This window comes from Grampus griseus (assembly GCF_964374135.1).
Source record: "Grampus griseus genome assembly, chromosome: 2".
NCBI classification, from domain to species: Eukaryota; Metazoa; Chordata; class Mammalia; order Artiodactyla; family Delphinidae; genus Grampus; species Grampus griseus.
Genome location: NC_139018.1, coordinates 115,528,881 through 115,548,257, shown reverse-complemented (window position 1 = coordinate 115,548,257; position 19,377 = coordinate 115,528,881). Strand labels below are relative to the sequence as shown.

General features: G+C 37.5%; 1 protein-coding gene across 10 annotated transcripts in view; it reads right to left on the bottom strand.

Moving 5' to 3' along the window:
* NEO1 (neogenin 1) overlaps positions 1-19,377 on the bottom strand; it is a gene marked incomplete at its 5' end in the record, with an annotated part of 242,114 nt that overhangs the window by 64,764 nt on the left and 157,973 nt on the right. For 7 of the 10 annotated variants that reach the window (XR_014296303.1, XM_082647399.1, XM_082647406.1 and 4 more), the window contains one exon: positions 846-1,065. Coding sequence is in view for 9 of the 10 variants with exons in the window: in XM_082647399.1 (XP_082503525.1) it covers positions 846-1,065 (220 nt within the window). The remainder of the gene's footprint in view (positions 1-845; positions 1,066-19,377) is intronic. The other 3 variants (XM_082647403.1, XM_082647400.1, XM_082647405.1) reach the window with 1 other exon arrangement.

Below are 19,377 nucleotides of genomic sequence, written 5' to 3'. Positions count from 1 at the left end.
AGTGGCACAGACATACATACAAGAGAAAAGCTGTATGTGCTGAAAAAGGTAGAGAAAGATTTATGAGGGCTTCATGGGGCTTAGTCTGGGCCAAGAAAGATTAACTGAATTTTAGTTTCAGTTGAAAAACGCTTTTTTCAAGGGGGAAGTGACTGAAGAGAACAGACTGGGAAAATAGGCTGCACAGTGACAGGAATTAGACTGGTTTCATTAGAAAGTGAGCTAAACTGGGGCTAAAGGAAAATAAGGTTGGATAGATAAAACAAAGGTAGACTGTGAGTAAAGCAGCCTGGTGATTCTGGAGAATCTCCAAAAGCAATGGAGAGGCAACGTGAGTTCCTGAAAGAGGTGGAGATGGAGAGAAATTTAATGAAATGTTGTTTTAGGAAAATGAGTCACTAAATACTCTTGTGTCATCAAGGAGACCCCCCACCCCCACCCCAGAGCTCAGCAACCCACATCCGTGTACGGGTGCAGACAGATATTCATTAAGATTACTTTAATAACTACCTTAATTTCCAGAATCTGAAAGTTCTAAGAAAGACATAGCCTATGGGTTGTGCTTGACTGACTCTTATGAAAAAACGGTAGCCCTGGTTACATTTTAATACTTCTAACTTAAATAACTCTCTCCCCAAGTCATCCCAGAGAGGCAGGAAAGAATACCAGGACTTCAGTCTGTTTAGGAATTTACTTTTAATGACCTAAAACTAGGTCATCTCGGTGATCATATTTTCTGGACTGAAAGTTGGTACAGATTCTACACAGTGAAGAGTCAGGGTAGGGACGGCTGGTCTTGGGTGGACAAGATGCAACTAACTGGCTCCAGACGTACAGGCACTTACCTAGCAATCCCTTCCTTGGTGTAGAAGACAGAGTAGGTAAGGTTGTCCCCATGAGGATCTGATGCAGGTGTCCGCCATGTCAATTTGATGAAGCGGGTAGAGACCAAGGAGGCCACGACATCCCGAGGAGCTGAAGGCAGTGGTCCAGTTGTGGCTGGTGCTAGATGGTCAGTAGTGGCACTGGTCAGTGAAGTGGGAGGTAATGTTGGGATGGCAACATCTTGTCATGTGCAAATATTGGGGAATATGAAGGGCAAACCACGACGGTTTTAAAAAAGAGAACAGAAAAAACAAAAAACAAAAAAGAAATAAACAAAACCACGATGGGAAATAAAATAAAATGAATGAACATAAAAAAGGCCATTAACCTGAAGGCTAACATGCAGGCCAGGGGTAACTACTGAAAACTAATGGGCACTAGTCAAGACACATCACTGCAGAGCAAGCAGACTTTCTGGTCACTATAATGGTTGTCGGCAAGGGACAGGGAGTGTGACAGCTAAGAATAAAACATTTCACGGAAGGACACATCAGTGCCCAAGTAATTTTCTTTAATTCTGACAGCAGCATGCAACATCTGTTGAACTTTGCACATAAAAGTCTTATATATGATAAAACCTCAATATTTTTTCCCACTTTATCAAAATATGGAATAATGTGTGTAGTATGGATGGGCCTAATTACACTCAACATAGGCCCCAGACTATCATGACCTCACTGCAGAGCTGTGTGTGCCTTTAGCTCTGCAGGAGATTCAAGAGCCAGATCTTCAACTGGAGTCTAACATTAAAGTTTGCTCTCTGTATTTGGCAATACCCAGGGAAGTCTGATAACCTTTCTCAATTCACTAAGTTATAGTTCATTTCCTCTCATCAATTCATTTGACTACAACAGTATAAAATCGTGCATCACAAATTCCAAAGTCACACAAATATAACACTTATTAGGTAGCATATCTGTTTGGTACAGTCCTCACTGCAGTGTAATAGATTACAACAGCTTGCAGACCCCAGGGACTTGATGGGACAGATGAAGCAGTGGCAAATCAGAGCTCTGCAAGTCGAAAGCCTCTGTCTGTATGCCCGGAGTCAGCCCATTCTGTTGCTGGACACTTCTGACTTTAGAAGTCCATTCCTAATATTAACCTAAAATCTCCTTCACCTTGGAGTATACGTTTAATCTCACAATTTTCAACTCACGGAATTCGTTAGAATTCTGTCCTAACCTTAATGGGGAAATTAGAAGAGAGGCAGAGAGGAAAGCATGACAATTCTGGACCTCGTTTTCAATGAAATGGTAGGACAACAACCTCCTGAAAATGTCTATGAATTACAGGAGAATCTTTTAAAGTGAGGCAGTCTAAATAAATATGCCACAGAGAATAAATTCTCCAAGGGAAGGCAGAGGAAGACCAACATAAAGTCTCTAGACAGCTACCATTTATTGAGCACTTTCTACATGGCACTCTCGCTCTTTACATGGACTCATTCAATCCTTACAACTCTGTGAAATAGGTACTATCATTGTATCTCTATATTATATATGGAGACTGACATTTAAAAAAGGCTAAATCACCCTTCCTAGGAATAGGAAGTGGTGGAGTGTTAAAACCAGCCATGGTTTTTAGCTTAAGAGGCCTCTGGATTTAGCCAATAGAAGTTTTTAGTCCTTGTTGTGCCACTCAGGGTTATGGGAGCAATCAGGGACTCTTGTTTGTTTTTGTCAATTCCCCTTGCCCCCAAGTCTCGTGAAGGCAATGCAAAGGGCCCAGGATGAATGCCTGCACGTGCAGTAGGTGTTACAGGAGAAAAACCCTGAGCTTGTGGGATTTACCACTTTCATAGCAAGGGAAAGCAAGCTCCAGACAAAGAATGGAGCTGCTGTGGATATCTTTTTTTTTTTTTAACATCTTTATTGGAGTATAATTGCTTTACAATGGTGTGTTAGTTTCTGCTGTATAACAAAGTGAATCAGCTATACATGTACCTATATCCCTATATCTCCTCCCTCTTGCGTCTCCCTCTCACCTTCCCTATCCCACCCCTCTAGGTAGTCACAAAGCACCAAACTGATCTCCCTGTGCTGTGCAGCTGCTTCCCACTAGTTATCTATTTTACATTTGGTAGTGTATATATGTCCATGCCACTCTATATGTAATTCTGTTGTGGTTGGAGACATACTTTGTATGGTTTCAGCCTTTTAAAAGGTACTGAAACTTGTTTTGTGTCCCAGCATATAGTCTATCCTGGCAATTGTTCCATATGTGCTTGGAAAGAATCTGTATCTGTAGTTGCTGGGTGGAGAGTCTACGATGTCAGCTAGGTCAAGTTGACTGACAGGATTGCTTAAGTCCTCTATACTCTTTCTAATTGTTTTATCAGTTTTTGAGAGTAGGATATTGAAATCTCCAACTGTTATCATTTATTTATGTATTTCTTCTTTGAATATACCAATTACAAATGCATATACATCTAACAAAAGAGCCCCAAAATATAGGAATCCAAAGAAATCTGGGAAAACCTCAAATATTTGGAAATCAAAAAACACTCCTAAATAACCCAAGTCAATGAAGAAACAGCAAGAAAATTTTTTTTAAATATTTTTAACTGAATGAAATGAAAATACAACATATTAAAAATGAAAAGATGCAGTTAAAGCAGTGCTTAGAGGAAAATTAAAATACCTTTACCAGAAGATAAGTCTCACATGAATTACCTAAGGTTCTACCTTACTGAAGAGTGTAGACCTTAAGCTTTTTTTCTTTTCTTAATATAGCAGGTTAAGCTTTTTCACATACCCAAAACAAGTAACCATGTGAGGTGATAGATGTGTTAACTAACTTAAATGTTGGAATCCTTGCACAATGTATATGTATCAAATCATTATGTTGTACACTTTAAATATATTACCATTTATTTGTCAATTATACCTCAATAAAGCTGGAAAAAAATTAAATTTTAACCACATTCTTAAAAAAATACAAGGGTAAGAAATTAAGAGAAGATGTAAGCTACCAAAATAAAAAATAAAAGAGGGAACAATGCTACGAATCCCACAGATATTAAAAATTATAAGGGAAGGGCTTCCCTGGTGGCGCAGTGGTTGAGAGTCCGCCTGCCAATGCAGGGGACACGGGTTCGTGCCCCGGTCTGGGAAGATCCCACATGCCGCGGAGAGGCTGAGCCCATGAGCCATGGCCGCTGAGCCTGTGCATCCGGAGCCTGTGCTCCGCAACGGGAGAGGCCACAACAGTGAGAGGCCCGTGTACCACACACACAAAAAAAAAATTATAAGGGAATATTATGAACAAATTTATGCCAATAAATCAGACAACTTAAAGGAAATAAAAACATTCCCAGGAAGACAAAAATTACCAAACCTACTCAAGAAGAAACACAAAATCTAGACAGAACTATAATAGATAGAAAAATTTAAATAAAAATCTTCCCACAGTGAAAAGTCCAAGCCCAGACGGTTTCACTGGTGAATGCTATCAAATATTTAAAAGAAGAATTAATACTAATCCTTCACAACTCTTTCAGAAAAAGAGTAGAAACACTTCTAACTTATTTTGTGAAGCTAGTATTACTCTGATATAAAAGCCAAAGATACCACATGAAAAGAAAACTACAGAACCCTCATGATCATAGATACAAAAATCTTTAACAAAATATTAGTCAACCATATTTGGTAACATATTAAGAGGATTATAAACCATGATCAAGTAGAATTTATCACAGGAATTCAAGACTAGTTTAACATCCAAAAACCAATGTAATATATTATATTAACAGAAAAAAACCTGATCATTTCAACAGATGCAGAAAAAGCATTTGACAAAATCAAACACCTATTCATAATAAAAACTCTCAACAAATTAGGAAAAGAAGTAAACTTCCTAGACCTAAAAAACCTATGGTGAACATTATACTTAAATGGTGAAGGAATAAATGCTTTTTCCCCAATGCTGGAAACAAGGATGTTAGCTCCTGCTTCTTATATTAAGCATTGTACTGGTCCAAGCCAGTGCAAGAAGGCAAGAAAAACTGAATAAAGATTAAAAAGGAAAAAGTAATACTGTTTTTATTTGTAATTAATAATTAACTGAGTAGAAAACCCTAATGAATCTAGGGAAAAAAAAAAAAGCTACCAAAACGAATAAATATGTTTAGCAAGGTCATAGGATACAAGATCAATATATAAAAACCAACACTATTTCTATACACTAGGAATGAACAATCCTAAAGTAAAATTAAGAACACAACTCCATTTACAACAGCATCAAAAAAGAATAAAATATTTAAGAATAAATTTAATGGAAGAAGCGTAAGATTTGTACCCTGAAAACTGCAACTCATTGCTGAGAGAAATTTTTTAAACTCTAAATAAAGTTCTAAATGAAAACATCTAAATAAATAAATGTTCATGGATTAGAAGACTTAATGTTGTTAAGATGATATGCTGCCCCTAAAATTTAATATTAAGATCTGCAAAAGATCTAGAATAGCCAAAATAATTCTGAAAAAGAAGCAAATGGTTGGAGGACTTGGATTACCCGATTTCAAAACTTACTATAAAGCTCTAGTAATTGAGACAGTCCAGCATATGAATAGGCATATAGATCAGTGAAAGAGAACTGAGAGTCCAGAAGTATGCCCCTATATTTGTGGTCAACTGGTTTTCAGCTAAGGTGTCCAGAAGTTTCAATGTGGTAAGAACAGTCTTTTCAACAACTGATGCTGGTACAACTACATATCCCCATGCAAAGCAATGAACTTAGATCCTTACTTAACACCACATACAAAGATTAACTCAAAACAGCTCCTAGACTTAATAGAAGAACTAAAACTTCTGAAAAAATATATAGGGGAAAGTCTTTGTGCCTTGGGTTAGAAAAGTATTCTTAGACATGATAACAAAAGCACAAGATACAGAAGAAAAAAACAGATAAATTGTATTTTATTAGAAATAAAAACTTCAGCACATTAAGGAAAACATAACTAAGTAAATGATAAGCCAGAGACTGGCAGAAAATATTTCCAAAGTGTGTATCTGATGAAGGACTTGAACATATAGTTCAGAATATATATTCAGGATCAGAATATATAATCAACTTCTATAAATTAGTAAGAAAACAAGCCAATTTAAAAACAGGCAAAAGACTTGAAAAGTCATTTCACCAAAAAGAACATACAAATGGCCAACACACATGTGAAAATGTGTTTAACATCAATGTCATTAGGAAAATGTGAATTAAAATCACAGTAAGATACTACTACAGGGACTTCTCTGATGGCACAGTGGTTAAGAATCCACCTGCCAAGGCAGGGGACACGGATTCGATCCCTGGTCCAGGAAGATCCCACATGCTATGGAGCAACGAAGCCCATGAGCCACAACTACTGAGCCCGCAAGCCACAACTACTGAAGCCTGTGCGCCTAGAGCCCGTGCTCCGCAACAAGAGAAGCAACTGCGATAAGAAGCCCACACACTGCAACGAAGACCCAAGGCAGCCAAAAATTAATAAATTAATTTAAAAAAAAAGATACTACTACACACCCACTACAATGGTTACAAACAAAAAAGGTACACAATACTTAGTGTTGGAAAAACTGGACTCCTCATACACTGTTGGGAATGTATTAATTCTTTAAGTTGATGAACACGAATTGTCTCCATTTATTATTTACATCTCTAATTTCTTTAAAAAATGTTTTATGGTTTTCTGAGCATAAGTTTTGAAATTCCTTTGCTAAATTTATTAAGTATTTTATTCTTTTTGATGCTATTATACATGAAATTGTTTTCTTAATTTCAATCTCAGATTGTTCCTGCAAGTATATATAAATACAAATGATTTATGTATACTGATACTGACTTGCTAAGCTTATTTATTAGTTCTAATAGTCTACTCATGGATTCTTCATGATTTTCTATATACAAAATGATGTTATCTGTAGAGAGTTTTACATATCATACTTCAATAATACTGTTGAAAAGAATGAAACGGTTTAGACTGACTAGTTGCAACAATTAAACAATATTTTTTTCTAGTGTGAAACAGCAATAGTTACTGAGTCCTAGGACTTCTCTGTTGCTCAAAACACCTGAGCTTAAAATCAACCTATCTGAAGTCATGACAAAATTAAAATGTCCAGAAACTACTCAAAGGTTTCACAGGTACCAACTGATTATCAAGGATCCTAAAGCATAAGTGAACTATACAGATATCTAGGCCAAATGTAGTAAAAAATCTGTTACTTAAAAAAAAAAAAAGGTCTGATTATATTAAGAATTAGGCTGGTGGCTTTTCCTTCTGCCACCAGAGTTCGTTTGTGAAAATAAAAGATCTGATGATGTGCTCGCTTCAGCAGCACATATACTAAAATGGGAACGATACAGAGAAGATTAGCATGGTCCCTGCAAAAGGATGACATGCAAATTCGTGAAGCGTTCCATATATTTAAAAATTCTCTAGAAGGGATCAATAGCAGAATAACTGAGGCAGAAGAACGGATAAGTGACCTGAAAGATAAAATAGTGGAAATAACTACTGCAGAGCAGAATAAAGAAAAAAGAATGAAAAGAATTGAGGACGGTCTCAGAGACCTCAGGGACAACATTAAACGCACCAACAGTAGAATTATAGGGGTCCCAGGAAAAGAAAGGGGCTGAGAAAATATTTGAAGAAATTATAGTTGAAAACTTCCCAAATATGGGAAAGGAAGTAGTTAATCATGTCCAGGAGGCAGAGAGAGTCCCATACAGGATAAATCCAAGGAGAAACACGCCAAGACACATATTAGTCAAACTATCAAAAATTAAATACAGGGCTTCCCTGGTGGCGCAGTGGTTGAGAGTCCGACTGCTGATGCAGGGGACACGGGTTCGTGCTCCGGTCCGGGAAGATCCCACATGACGCGGAGTGGCTAGGCCTGTGAACCATGGCCGCTGAGCCTGCGCGTCCGGAGCCTGTGCTCCGCAACGGGAGAGGCCACAACAGTGAGAGGCCTGCGTACCGCAAAAAAAACCCAAAAAACAATTAAATACAAAGAAAAAATATTAAAAGCAGCAAGGGAAAAACAACAAATAACACACAAGAGAATCCCCATAAGGTTAACAGCTGATCTTTCAGCAGAAACTCTGCAAGCCAGAAGGGACTGGCAGGACATATTTAAACTGATGAAGGGGAAGAACCTACAACCAAGATTACTCTACCCAGCAAGGATCTCATTCAGATTTGATGGAGAAATTAAAACCTTTACAGACAAGCAAAAGCTAAGAGAATTCAGCACCACCAAACCAGCTTTACAACAAATGCTAAAGGAACTTCTTTGGGCAGGAAACACAAGAGAAGGAGAAGACCTACATTAACAAACCCAAAACAATTAAGAAAATGGGAGGGCTTCCCTGGTGGTGCAGTGGTTGAGAGTCCACCTGCCGATGCAGGGGACACGGGTTTGTGCCGTGGTCCAGGAAGACCCCACATGCCACGGAGCGGCTGGGCCCCTGAGCTATGGCTGCTGGGCCTGCGCGTCTGGAGCCTGTGCTCTGCAACGGGAGAGGCCAGAGCAGTGAGAGGCCCGCGTACCGCCAAAAAACACAAACAAACAAAAAGAAAATGGGAATAGGAACATACATATCGATAATTACCTTAAATGTAAATGGATTAAATGCTCCAACCAAAACACACAGACTGGCTGAATGGATACAAAAACAAGACCCGTATATATGCTGTCTATAAGAGACCCACTTCAGACCTAGGGACACATCCAGACTGAAAGGGAGGGGATGGAAAAAGATATTCCATGCAAAGAGAAATCAAAATAAAGCTGGAGTAGCAATTCTCATATTAGACAAAACAGACTTTAAAACAAAGACTATTACAAGAGACAAAGAAGGACACTACATAAGGATCAAGGGATCGATCCAAGAAGAAGATGTAACGATTGTAAATATTTATGCACCCACATAGGAGCACCTCAATACATAAGGCGAATACTAACAGCAATAAAGGGGAAATCAACAGTAACACAATAATAGTGGGAGACTTTAACACCCTACTTTCACCAATGGACAGATCATCCAAAATGAAAATAAACAGGAAACACAAGCTTTAAATGATACATTAAACAAAATGGACTTAATTGATATTTATAGGACATTCCATCGAAAAACAACAGAATACACTTTCTTCTCAAGTGCTCATGGAACATTCTCCAGGATAGATCATATCTTGGGTCTCAAATCAAGCCTTGGTAAATTTAAGAAAATTGAAATCGTATCAAGTACCTTTTCCGACCACAACGCTATGAGACTAGATACCAATTACAGGAAAAAATCTGTAAAAAATACAAACACATGGAAGCTAAACAATACACTACTTAATAACCAAGAGATCACTGAACAAATCAAAGAGGAAATCAAAAAATACCTAGAAACAAATGACAATGAAAACACAATGACCCAAAACCTATGGGATGTAGCAAAAGCAGTTCTAAGAGGGAAGTTTATAGCAATACAATCCTACCTTAAGAAACAAGAAACATCTCAAATAAACAACCTAACCTTACACATAAAGCAATTAGAGCAAGAAGAAGAAAAAACCCCCAAAGTTAGCAGAAGGGAAGAAATCATAAAGATCAGATCAGAAATAAATGAAAAAGAAATGAAGGCAACGATAGCAAAGATCAATAAAACTAAAAGTTGGTTCTTTGAGAAGATAACATTGATAAACCATTAGCCAGACTCATCAAAAAAAAAAAAGGGAGAAGACTCAAATCAATAGAACTAGAAATGAAAAAGGAGAAGTAACAACTGACACTGCAGAAATACAAAGGATCATGAGAGATTACTACAAGCAACTCTATGCCAATAAAATGGACAACCTGGAAGAAATGGAGAAATTCTTAGAAATGTACAACCTTCAGAGACTGAACCAGGAAGAAACAGAAAATATGAACAGACCAATCACAAGCACTGAAATTGAAACTGTGATTAAAAATCTTCCAACAAACAAAAGTCCAGGACCAGACGGCTTCACAAGTGAATTCTATCAAACATTTAGAGAAGAGCTAACACCTATCCTTCTCAAACTCTTCCAAAATATAGCAGAGGGAGGAACACTCCCAAACTCATTCTAGGAGGCCACCATCACCCTAATACCAAAACCAGACAAAGATGTCACAAAGAAAGAAAACTACAGGCCAATATCACTGATGAACATAGATGCAAAAATCCTCAACAAAATACTAGCAAACAGAATCCAACAACACATTAAAAGGATCATACAACATGATCAAGTGGGGTTTATCCCAGGAATGCAAGGATTCTTCAATGTATGCAAATCAATCAATGTGATACACCATATTAACAAACTGAAGGAGAAAAACAATATGATCATCTCAATAGATGCAGAGAAAGCTTTCAGCAAAATTCAACACCCATTTATGATAAAAACCCTCCAGAAAGTAGGCAGAGAGGGAACTTACCTCAACATAATAAAGGCCATATATGACAAACCCACAGGCAACATCGTTCTCAAAGGTGAAAAACTGAGACCATTTCCACTAAGATCAGCAACAAGACAAGGTTGCCTACTCTCAGCACTCTTATTCAACATAGTTTTGGAAGTTTTAGCCACATCAATAAGAGAAGAAAAAGAAATAAAAGGAATCCAAATGGAAAAGAAGAAGTAAAGCTGTCACTGTTTGCAGATGACATGATACTATACTATACACAGAGAATCCTAAAGATGCTACCAGAAAACTACTAGAGCTAATTAATGAATTTGGTAAAGTAGCAGGATATAAAATTAATGCACAGAAATCTCTGGCATTCCTATACACTAATGATGAAAAATCTGAAAGTGAAGTTAAGAAAACACTCCTATTTACCACTGCAATGAAAAGAATAAAATATCTAGGAATAAACCTACCTAAGGAGACAAAAGACCTGTATGCAGATAATTATAAGACACTGATGAAAGAAATTAAAGATGATACAAATAGATGGAGAGATATGCCATGTTCTCGGATTGGAAGAGTCAACATTGGGAAAATGACTATACTACCCAAAGCAATCTACAGATTCAATGCAATCCCTATCAAAGTACCACTGGCATTTTTCACAGAACTAGAACAAAAAATTTCACAATCTGTATGGAAACACAAAAGACCCCAAATAGCCAAAGCAATCTTGAGAAAGAAAAACGGAGCTGGAGGAATCAGCTTCTCTGACTTCAGACTATACTACAAAGCTACACTAATCGAGACAGTATGGTACTGGTACAAAAACAGAAATATAGATCAATGGAACAGGATAGAAAGCCCAGAGATAAACCCACTCACATATGGTCACCTTATCTTTGACAAAGGAGGCAAGAATATACAGTGGAGAAAAGACAGCCTCTTCAATACGTGGTGCTGGGAAAACTGGACAGCTACATGTAAAAGAATGAAATTAGAACACTCCCTAACACCATACACAAAAATAAACTCAAAATGGATTAAAGACCTAAATGTAGGGCCAGACACTATCAAACTCTTAGAGGAAAACATAGGCAGAACACTCTATGACATAAATCACAGAAAGATCCTTTTTGACCCATCTCCTAGAGAAAGGGAAATAAAAACAAAAATAAACAAATGGGACCTAATGAAACTTAAAAACTGTTGCACAGCAAAGGAAACCATAAACAAGATGAAAAGACAACCCTCAGAATAGGAGAAAATATTTGCAAATGAAGCAACTGACCAACGATTAAGTTCCAAAATTGATAAGCAGCTCATGCAGCTCAATATCAAAAAACCAAACAACCCAATCCAAAAATGGGCAGAAGACCTAAATAGACATTTCTCCAAAGAAGATATACAGATTGCCAACAAACACATGAAAGAATGCTCAACATCATTAATCATTAGAGAAATGCAAATCAAAACTACAATGAGATATCATCTCACACCGGTCAGAATGGCCATCATCAAAAAAATCTACAGACAATAAATGCTGGAGAGGGTGTGGAGAAAAGGGAACCGTCTTGCACTGTTGGTGGGAATGTAAATTGATACTGCCACTATGGAGAATAGGATGCAGGTTTCTTAAAAAACTAAAAATAGAACTAACATATGACCCAGCAATCCCACTACTGGGTATATACCCTGAGAAAACTATAATTCAAAAAGAGTCATGCACCAAAATGTTCACTGCAGCTCTATTTACAATAGCTAGGATATGGAAGCAACCTAAGTGTCCACTGACAGATGAATGGATATAGAAGATGTGGCACATATATACAATGGAATATTACTCAGCCATAAAAAGAAACGAAATTGAGTTATTTTTAGTGAGGTGGATGGACCTAGAGTCTGTCATACAGAGTGAAGGCAGTCAGAAAGAGAAAAACAAACACTGTATGTTAACACATATATATGGAATCTAAAAAACAACAAAAAAAATGTTCATGAAGAACCTAGGGGCAAGGCAGGAATAAAGACGCAGACCAACTAGAGAATGGACTTGAGGATATGGGGAGGGGGAAGGGTATGATGGGACAAAGTGAGAGAGTGGCACGGACATATATACACTACCAAATGTAAAACAGATAGCTAGTGGGAAGCGGCCGCATAGCACAGGGAGATCAGCTCAGTGCTTTGTGACCACCTAGAGGGATGGGATAGGGAGGGTGGGAGGGAGGGAGACGCGAGAGGGAAGAGATATGGGGATATATGTATATGTATAATTGATTCACTTTGTTGTAAAGCAGAAACTAACACACCATTGTAAAGCAATTATACTCCAATAAAGATGTTAAAAAAATACACTTTAATTATAAATGAGATTTTGTTTAAGGCCTTTTATAGATACTGAGATACCTGTTCTTTTTGGGTTTTTTTCTGTGATGTAATATTTTATGTTACATCAATATGTGTTAATGGTGAAATGTACTCATACTCACCTCCTTGGTAATGTATTGTTGTTATTATCTTATTTTGCCGCTGTATGTGTTTTGCTAAGATTTTGTTTGGGATGCTTATATCTATGTTCATTCAAGAGGCTAAACTTTTATTGTATTCAGTTTTGGTCAGGTGTTTTTATTACGATTAAGCTGGCTTTCTAAAAGGACACGAGAAATTCTCTATTTTTTCCGTGCTTTGCAAGAGTATAAATAATTTATATGAGAGTAATATAAAAATTATCCATAAAGCAATTCAGATCTGGAGCCCTAATGGGGAAGGATATTCATCAACAATTTAAAAAAATCATGGTTGTTATATTCAGATTTTCTACCATTTCTTGAGTCAGTAATTATTCCTTAAAATCATTCATGAGAATTTAGATCAATATAGTAAAGTGAGCATGCTCATTACCTTATGGGGAGGAAAATAAAGAAAAAAGTGTAAAAAGTGTAACAAGTAGATCAGAAATGTTGCAGAATGCATGAAAGCAAGACAGAAGAATAGATCCAGGGAGCCAAGTGCTACCCAACATGCTGTAGGGCAGCAGTCCCCAACCTTTTTGGCAGCAGGGACTGGTTTTGTGGAAAACGATTTTTCCACGGAAGGGGGGCGGGTGGTTGGGAGGAGATGGTTCAGGCAGTAATGTGAGTGATGCGGAGGGGCAGATGAAGCTTGCCTTGCACGGCCCAGGGGTTGGGGACCCCTGTTGTAGGAGACACTGTCGCAGAGATAAGCGTGGTCCCGTGTAGTCCCAGTGCCACAGTCAACAGGTGGGTATAAAAAGTGGAGGAGTAATTCCTCAGGGTGCTGAAATGGGAAGCAGTGCTCAACCTCCTCCCTCTGCCCCTCCCCCACACACTGCTTGCGGTGTGGCCCAGCAGTGGGAAGTCCTCAGAGGTTCTGGTTCACAAGGGGCCAGTCCACCCCACCCGGTAACCCTATCGGTGACCAAACTACACAGAAAAGCATAGGCAGAGAAAAGGAGGGTCTTACAAGCCTTGCAAAATATGAATTCGCTGTTTTTGTAGGTTAGAAAATAGTCAAACATCCGTAATAACATTTGGTTAACCTGCTTTGAACCACCAGGAAAGATCGATACTTAATTGCATTAAAAGAAGGAACAATATCCACAGGTAAAATTGCAAAAAGAAACAAAACCAGCAAAAAACACTTTTCAGTAAGTAAAATTAATATTGTCAGTGATGATCAAAAAGACCACTGCATTCACAGAAAAGAATCAACTCGACTTCTGCCTTAAGATTGAAATTTCTTCACAGAAAACCTCTTTGCCAATACCTAAAGAAATGAGTAAAAATTAAGAAACAAGCTACCTCTCTCCCATTACAAAATGTATCAGGAAAGAAGGAAGGAAGGGAGGGAGGGAGGGAGGGAGGCAGGAAAGAAGAAGAGAGGAGACCTAATTCAATTTGAGCAGAGCTGGGGATAAACTTGACTGCTCCTATGTCTGTTTCAATCCCTAGAAACCATTCTGGTGAAGAGCCATAAACCTGAGAAATTTTACTAATAGTCCCAAGTCTGGAGAGATGAAAACTGAGGAGGAAGCTTTATCTTTTGACTTTTCTGATCAATAAGTAATAGAAATTACTGGGGAGCAGTGAAAGCATGAGATATATTGCTGGGTGGCCTCATCCAATTGCCAGAGTAAAAACACTGATGATAGAAAAGACTTTCAAGAATGAGCAAAAAAAAAAAAAAAAAAAAAAAATCTAAAAGAGTAATGTGAAAAGTATATTGGTGTTGACTTTTAGGAAGGTGAGTTGCGACCCTCTATCAAACTAGAAATGATAAATCCTTCCAGGAATTTATGCTAAAGAAATACTTGCACTTGTGCCGAAAGATGCAGTGATGTTCAATTTCCATGTTGTTGGTAACAGCAAAGTTGCTAACATCCTAAATGTCCATCAACAGAGACGTGGTTAAGTAATTTAAAAGGCTACCTTCCCAAGGAACACGGTGAAGCTGTAAAATTGGATGAGGTAGGATCCACATGTCAACACTAGATTTACCATCAACTCATTTGCTTAAGTGAAAAAGGAAGTTCCAGAGCAGCATGGATAATATTATCTCACAGGTAGATTTTCCCATATGACACCGAAGACATAAATACACACATATGTAAATGCCTCAGTGGGGGAAAACAATGAACACCCTACTCTTGGCAGTGGTTATCTTTAAGAAGAGTTCAAGAGATATGGAAAAGGGGATTTCTTGGTTTTGCTGTACTTAATTGTTTCATTTCTTTCTATGACAATATGCTCATGTTTCACTTGTATAATATTTGCTTAATAAACATAAAACATGCTAAAAAAAAAAAAAGAAAGAAAAAGTTCTGATGATCACATCACTTCCCCAAACTACCTACAGAATAAAGTCCAAACGCCTCAGCACAGTGTTCAAGGTCCTCTACAGATTGGTCCCAACCAGCTTTCCAGTCTCATTTCCAGGACATGCTGTGCTCTAGGTTTGCCTGGTTACTGAACAAGAATGGACTTTCCAGGTCTGTACCTATGTTCACACCACTACTAGGTTTAGAGCGATGAACAACATGTAAATCCGACTCGAGTCAAAGACAACTGGGAAATTTGTTTGAGAAACGGTATTATACCTTGAAAATCTGAACATCAAAAATGCTGTTAGCTTTGACCTGCTGCTCAAACGCTTGGCAGTAGCTTCACGCTGGCACTTTCACTGATACCTAATGATCTCAATCAGCTCTTAAGTGGAACTAACTGAAGTGATCTATGTGAGATCCTGAAGGATTATGTTTCTCCTGATCTAGCTTTTTGTTACTTGAATTAATCATCAGAGCTACTCTTCATTTTTCATTTGAAAATAAAAGGATTTGTCACTTTTCATTTGAAAGTGAGAAATCACTTTCAAAATCCAGCTACACTGTGGTTGATGGCTCCAGTTTAATGATACATTAGATCTGTGACAAAGTGTCACTTCTAGTAGATTATAATTATGAGCTTAACCAGTAGATCTATGCACTTAAAACAGTTTCTAGGTAGAGATCATTAAATTCTGTGCTGGGCATGCTGCTCTCGGTTAAGTGGATCCAGTTATCCTAATTTGACACCCACTCATACCAGCCAAGTGAGCTGTGAGCAGGCACATTTAAGTTTTCTTTTGAAACTGTTTTGAAATTTTCAAGACTTGTTTTAAAAATTTGTTTCTTTTTCATAATATTTCTTTGAAGACAGATTAGTTTTAGAACTTCTTTCAAAATCTTCTGAACTCCTTCAGAAGTTAAGAAAGTATCTTGGGGAAAATGTCTCTTTTGCTGCCCCCACATTTCCTCGTGTAAAGGAATTACTTTGTATTCCCCAAGAACATTCACAGCAGCATTATTCAGAATTCAGTGTTCAGAACTGAGTCAGATTTACATGGTGCTTATTGCTCTAAACATAACAGCGATGTGATCACAAGTACGGTTCCACAGAGCATTTCTTTGTGGAAACAATCATATTTGGAAGATTGTGGAGATTGGCCATGCTTATCAGCGTGTTGAAGACTCACAGCAATTTTGTAGGAGAAAAACCGGTTCAGTTTGTTAACCTGGATTTCTCATTCTTATTCGATCATGAAATCCCTTTTCCCCCAAACAGTAATCCAGTTTGGGCAATCCTGAACTAAATGATACGTGAGCTAGTACCTAGCAGAGAGATCCTTTACAAGAGCCCCTGCCTGAAAACCTCCAGTCATTGTTCAACTGCTTCGGTAGATAATCTATTTCATATGTTTTTACTTAAAAATCAAAATGCGATAATAAGTTTGTTATAAAAGTTATTTAATACATTACATAAATATACAAAGTATAAGAATCAAAGTTTCACTTTTCATCATCTCCAAAATACCACTGTTAAAAGTCTGGTGCATGTTCTTCCAAATATTTTCCTTTTCATGATACACTTATACATACACATAAGTATGAGAATGAAATTATACCAAACATGTTGCTTTCCAAACTGCTGTATGATATAATGTGTCTTTAAGAGCTTCCCATTAGTATATATAAACAGACCTGAATATTCTCAACTGCTGCATATTATTCTAAAATACAAATACATCACAATTTTATTCATCATTTCTTTATGTTGCTTACATTTATGCTGTTTAATTAATTGAGGCTACTATGGGCAATGTTTCTGTAAACTTTCTTATACATGTATCTTTGTGTACAGGTATACACATTTCTGTAAGACAAATTCCTAAAAGTGAAAATGTCAAGCCAAAGGTTTGTAAATGTGAAAGCTGAGAGATGAAGGTTATTTTGGCTTCAGTTTTAGGACAAAGGGTCAAATACGTTTCTGGGTCCACCACTTTATTAAAATACCCCAGACAACAAATAGGACAAGAAAGAGGAACACAAACTCCATTTTGGACGAAACTGAGTGATATCTGTAATCCCAACCCAAAATATATGAAAAAAGAAGGGAGAGAGAAGAGAAGTAAATTAATTAATGGAGCAAAGTCAAGGTAAGTGCCTCCAGAGGGACACACTGATGAGACTCAAACCAACCGACCTTGAGGAACTGGCAGCACTTCAGAAGACAGGGATGATGTGGAGGTAGAGGACTTAAGAGCTTTTAAACCTCCAACTCACCCCTGAAGATGGGAGGTTTACACTCAGGAGAAACTAAATCGGAGAGGCTGTGGGCTCAGAGGAGACCATCAGAGGGATTAAGACCACATACTAAAAACATGGAACTGCCTATCTCCCTCCTCAACAGGTTCCAGTAGGTTGGCAACCAGGTAGGCTTACTATCACTAGGTAGAAGACTGAAGCATCCCTCTCTGGATAAACTGAGAAGAAGCAGAGAAGACTCAGAAATACTGCTATCCGGTGAGGTCCCAGCAACAGTTACAAAAAAACTGGCTACCCAATTATTCTATAATAAAGTTCAGCAGTTAAAAAGCTTTACTCCCAAAATGGAAAACAGGATATTTACACAATCTCAAGGTGTAACACCTAAAATATTTATTAATTACAAAGAGAAAAATAATAACTTCCCAATGGAGAAATCTAGCAGAAACCACCATAACTACATGATCAAGTTGACATTACCAAATAATGAGACATATTGATATCATGTACCCCTGATTTGGATGTATTGAAAAGGGCACAGCAATTCTGTAGTATTTGTCCCCCAAAAAGTCCAGACCTTAATATAATCATGAGAAAACACCAGACAAATGCAAACTGAGAACATTACACAAAATACCTGACCAATACTTTTTGAAACTGTCAAGGGTAGGACAGACGAGGAAAGACTGAAGATCATTTGCAGATTGAAGGAGACTAAGGAGATGTGACAACTAAATGCAATATGCAATCCAAAAGTGGATTTGGAACAGAAAAAGGGCATTAGTGGAAAAACTGGTGAAATCAGAACAAACTTTGTAGTCTGGTTAATAGTTAACCAATGTCTTTCTTAGTTTTGTTTACAGTATCAAAGTTATACAAGATGTTACAGTATCACAGTTATATAAGAAGTTAACATTAGATGAAGTTGGTGAAGACTATATTATAAGAACTCTGCACAATCTTTGTAACATTTTTGTAATTCTAAAGTTAGTTCAAAATAAAGTTTTTAAAAAGGCCCATTTATATAAACAGAGCTTTCAACACTTTTTAAAATACCATATTTTCAAATATGAATGAATTTCCAAAGACCACTTTGGCAAGTATTTGGGGGTAGTTCTCTTATTTGATCAAATTTTCCCAGTTTTTTCTTCTGTTCCCTTTATAATATGGTTCCAGAACCTTTTTATAAACTCTCAAAATGAAGTTGCCAAAACATACACAAAAATACTATATATTTTTGTTATTGTAATAAAAATTAAGAAAGCTTCCTGGCATCCATATCACACTGATTAAATCTACAGAGCCAGCAGTAACCTAAAAGCCATATGATTTCTCACATGTGGTACTAAGAAGAGCTTATTTCACTATCCTATACTGCAACTATGTAACTATTTAAAATTAATTATATACTGCTTGTACAGAGCTATATGAAAAGAATGTTCTGTGTAGAGCTGTGTTAACAGCGATTATATTAACATTAACTTACATGAACCTTTAGGCGCAGTTCAACAAGATAGTTGAAAAGAGAAATTTATATTTGTTAGCATCATTGCTTTTCCTTAATTCTGGCAAACTTCTGCTCCTCCAAGGGTTATTTCAGATATCATATTTTTCCATACTAGAATTCCCATTTAGTTCTTTTTTACATTTCCATTTCTTTTGTGTGTGTGTGTGTGTGTGTGGTTTGCGGGCCTCTCACCGCCATGGCCTCTCCCGTTGCGGAGCACAGGCTCCAGACGCGCAGGCTCAGCAGCCATGGCTCATGCGCCCAGCCGCTCCCCAGCATGTGGGATCTTCCCGGTCCGGGGCACAAACCCGTGTCCCCTGCATCGGCAGGCGGACCCTCAACCACTGCGACACCAGGGAAGCCCTACATTTCCATTTCTTTACTGAACTACTGTTTGTTCCCTCACTATGTTCATATTTTCCTTTATATCTTTGAACACATTTATAATAGCTGCTTTA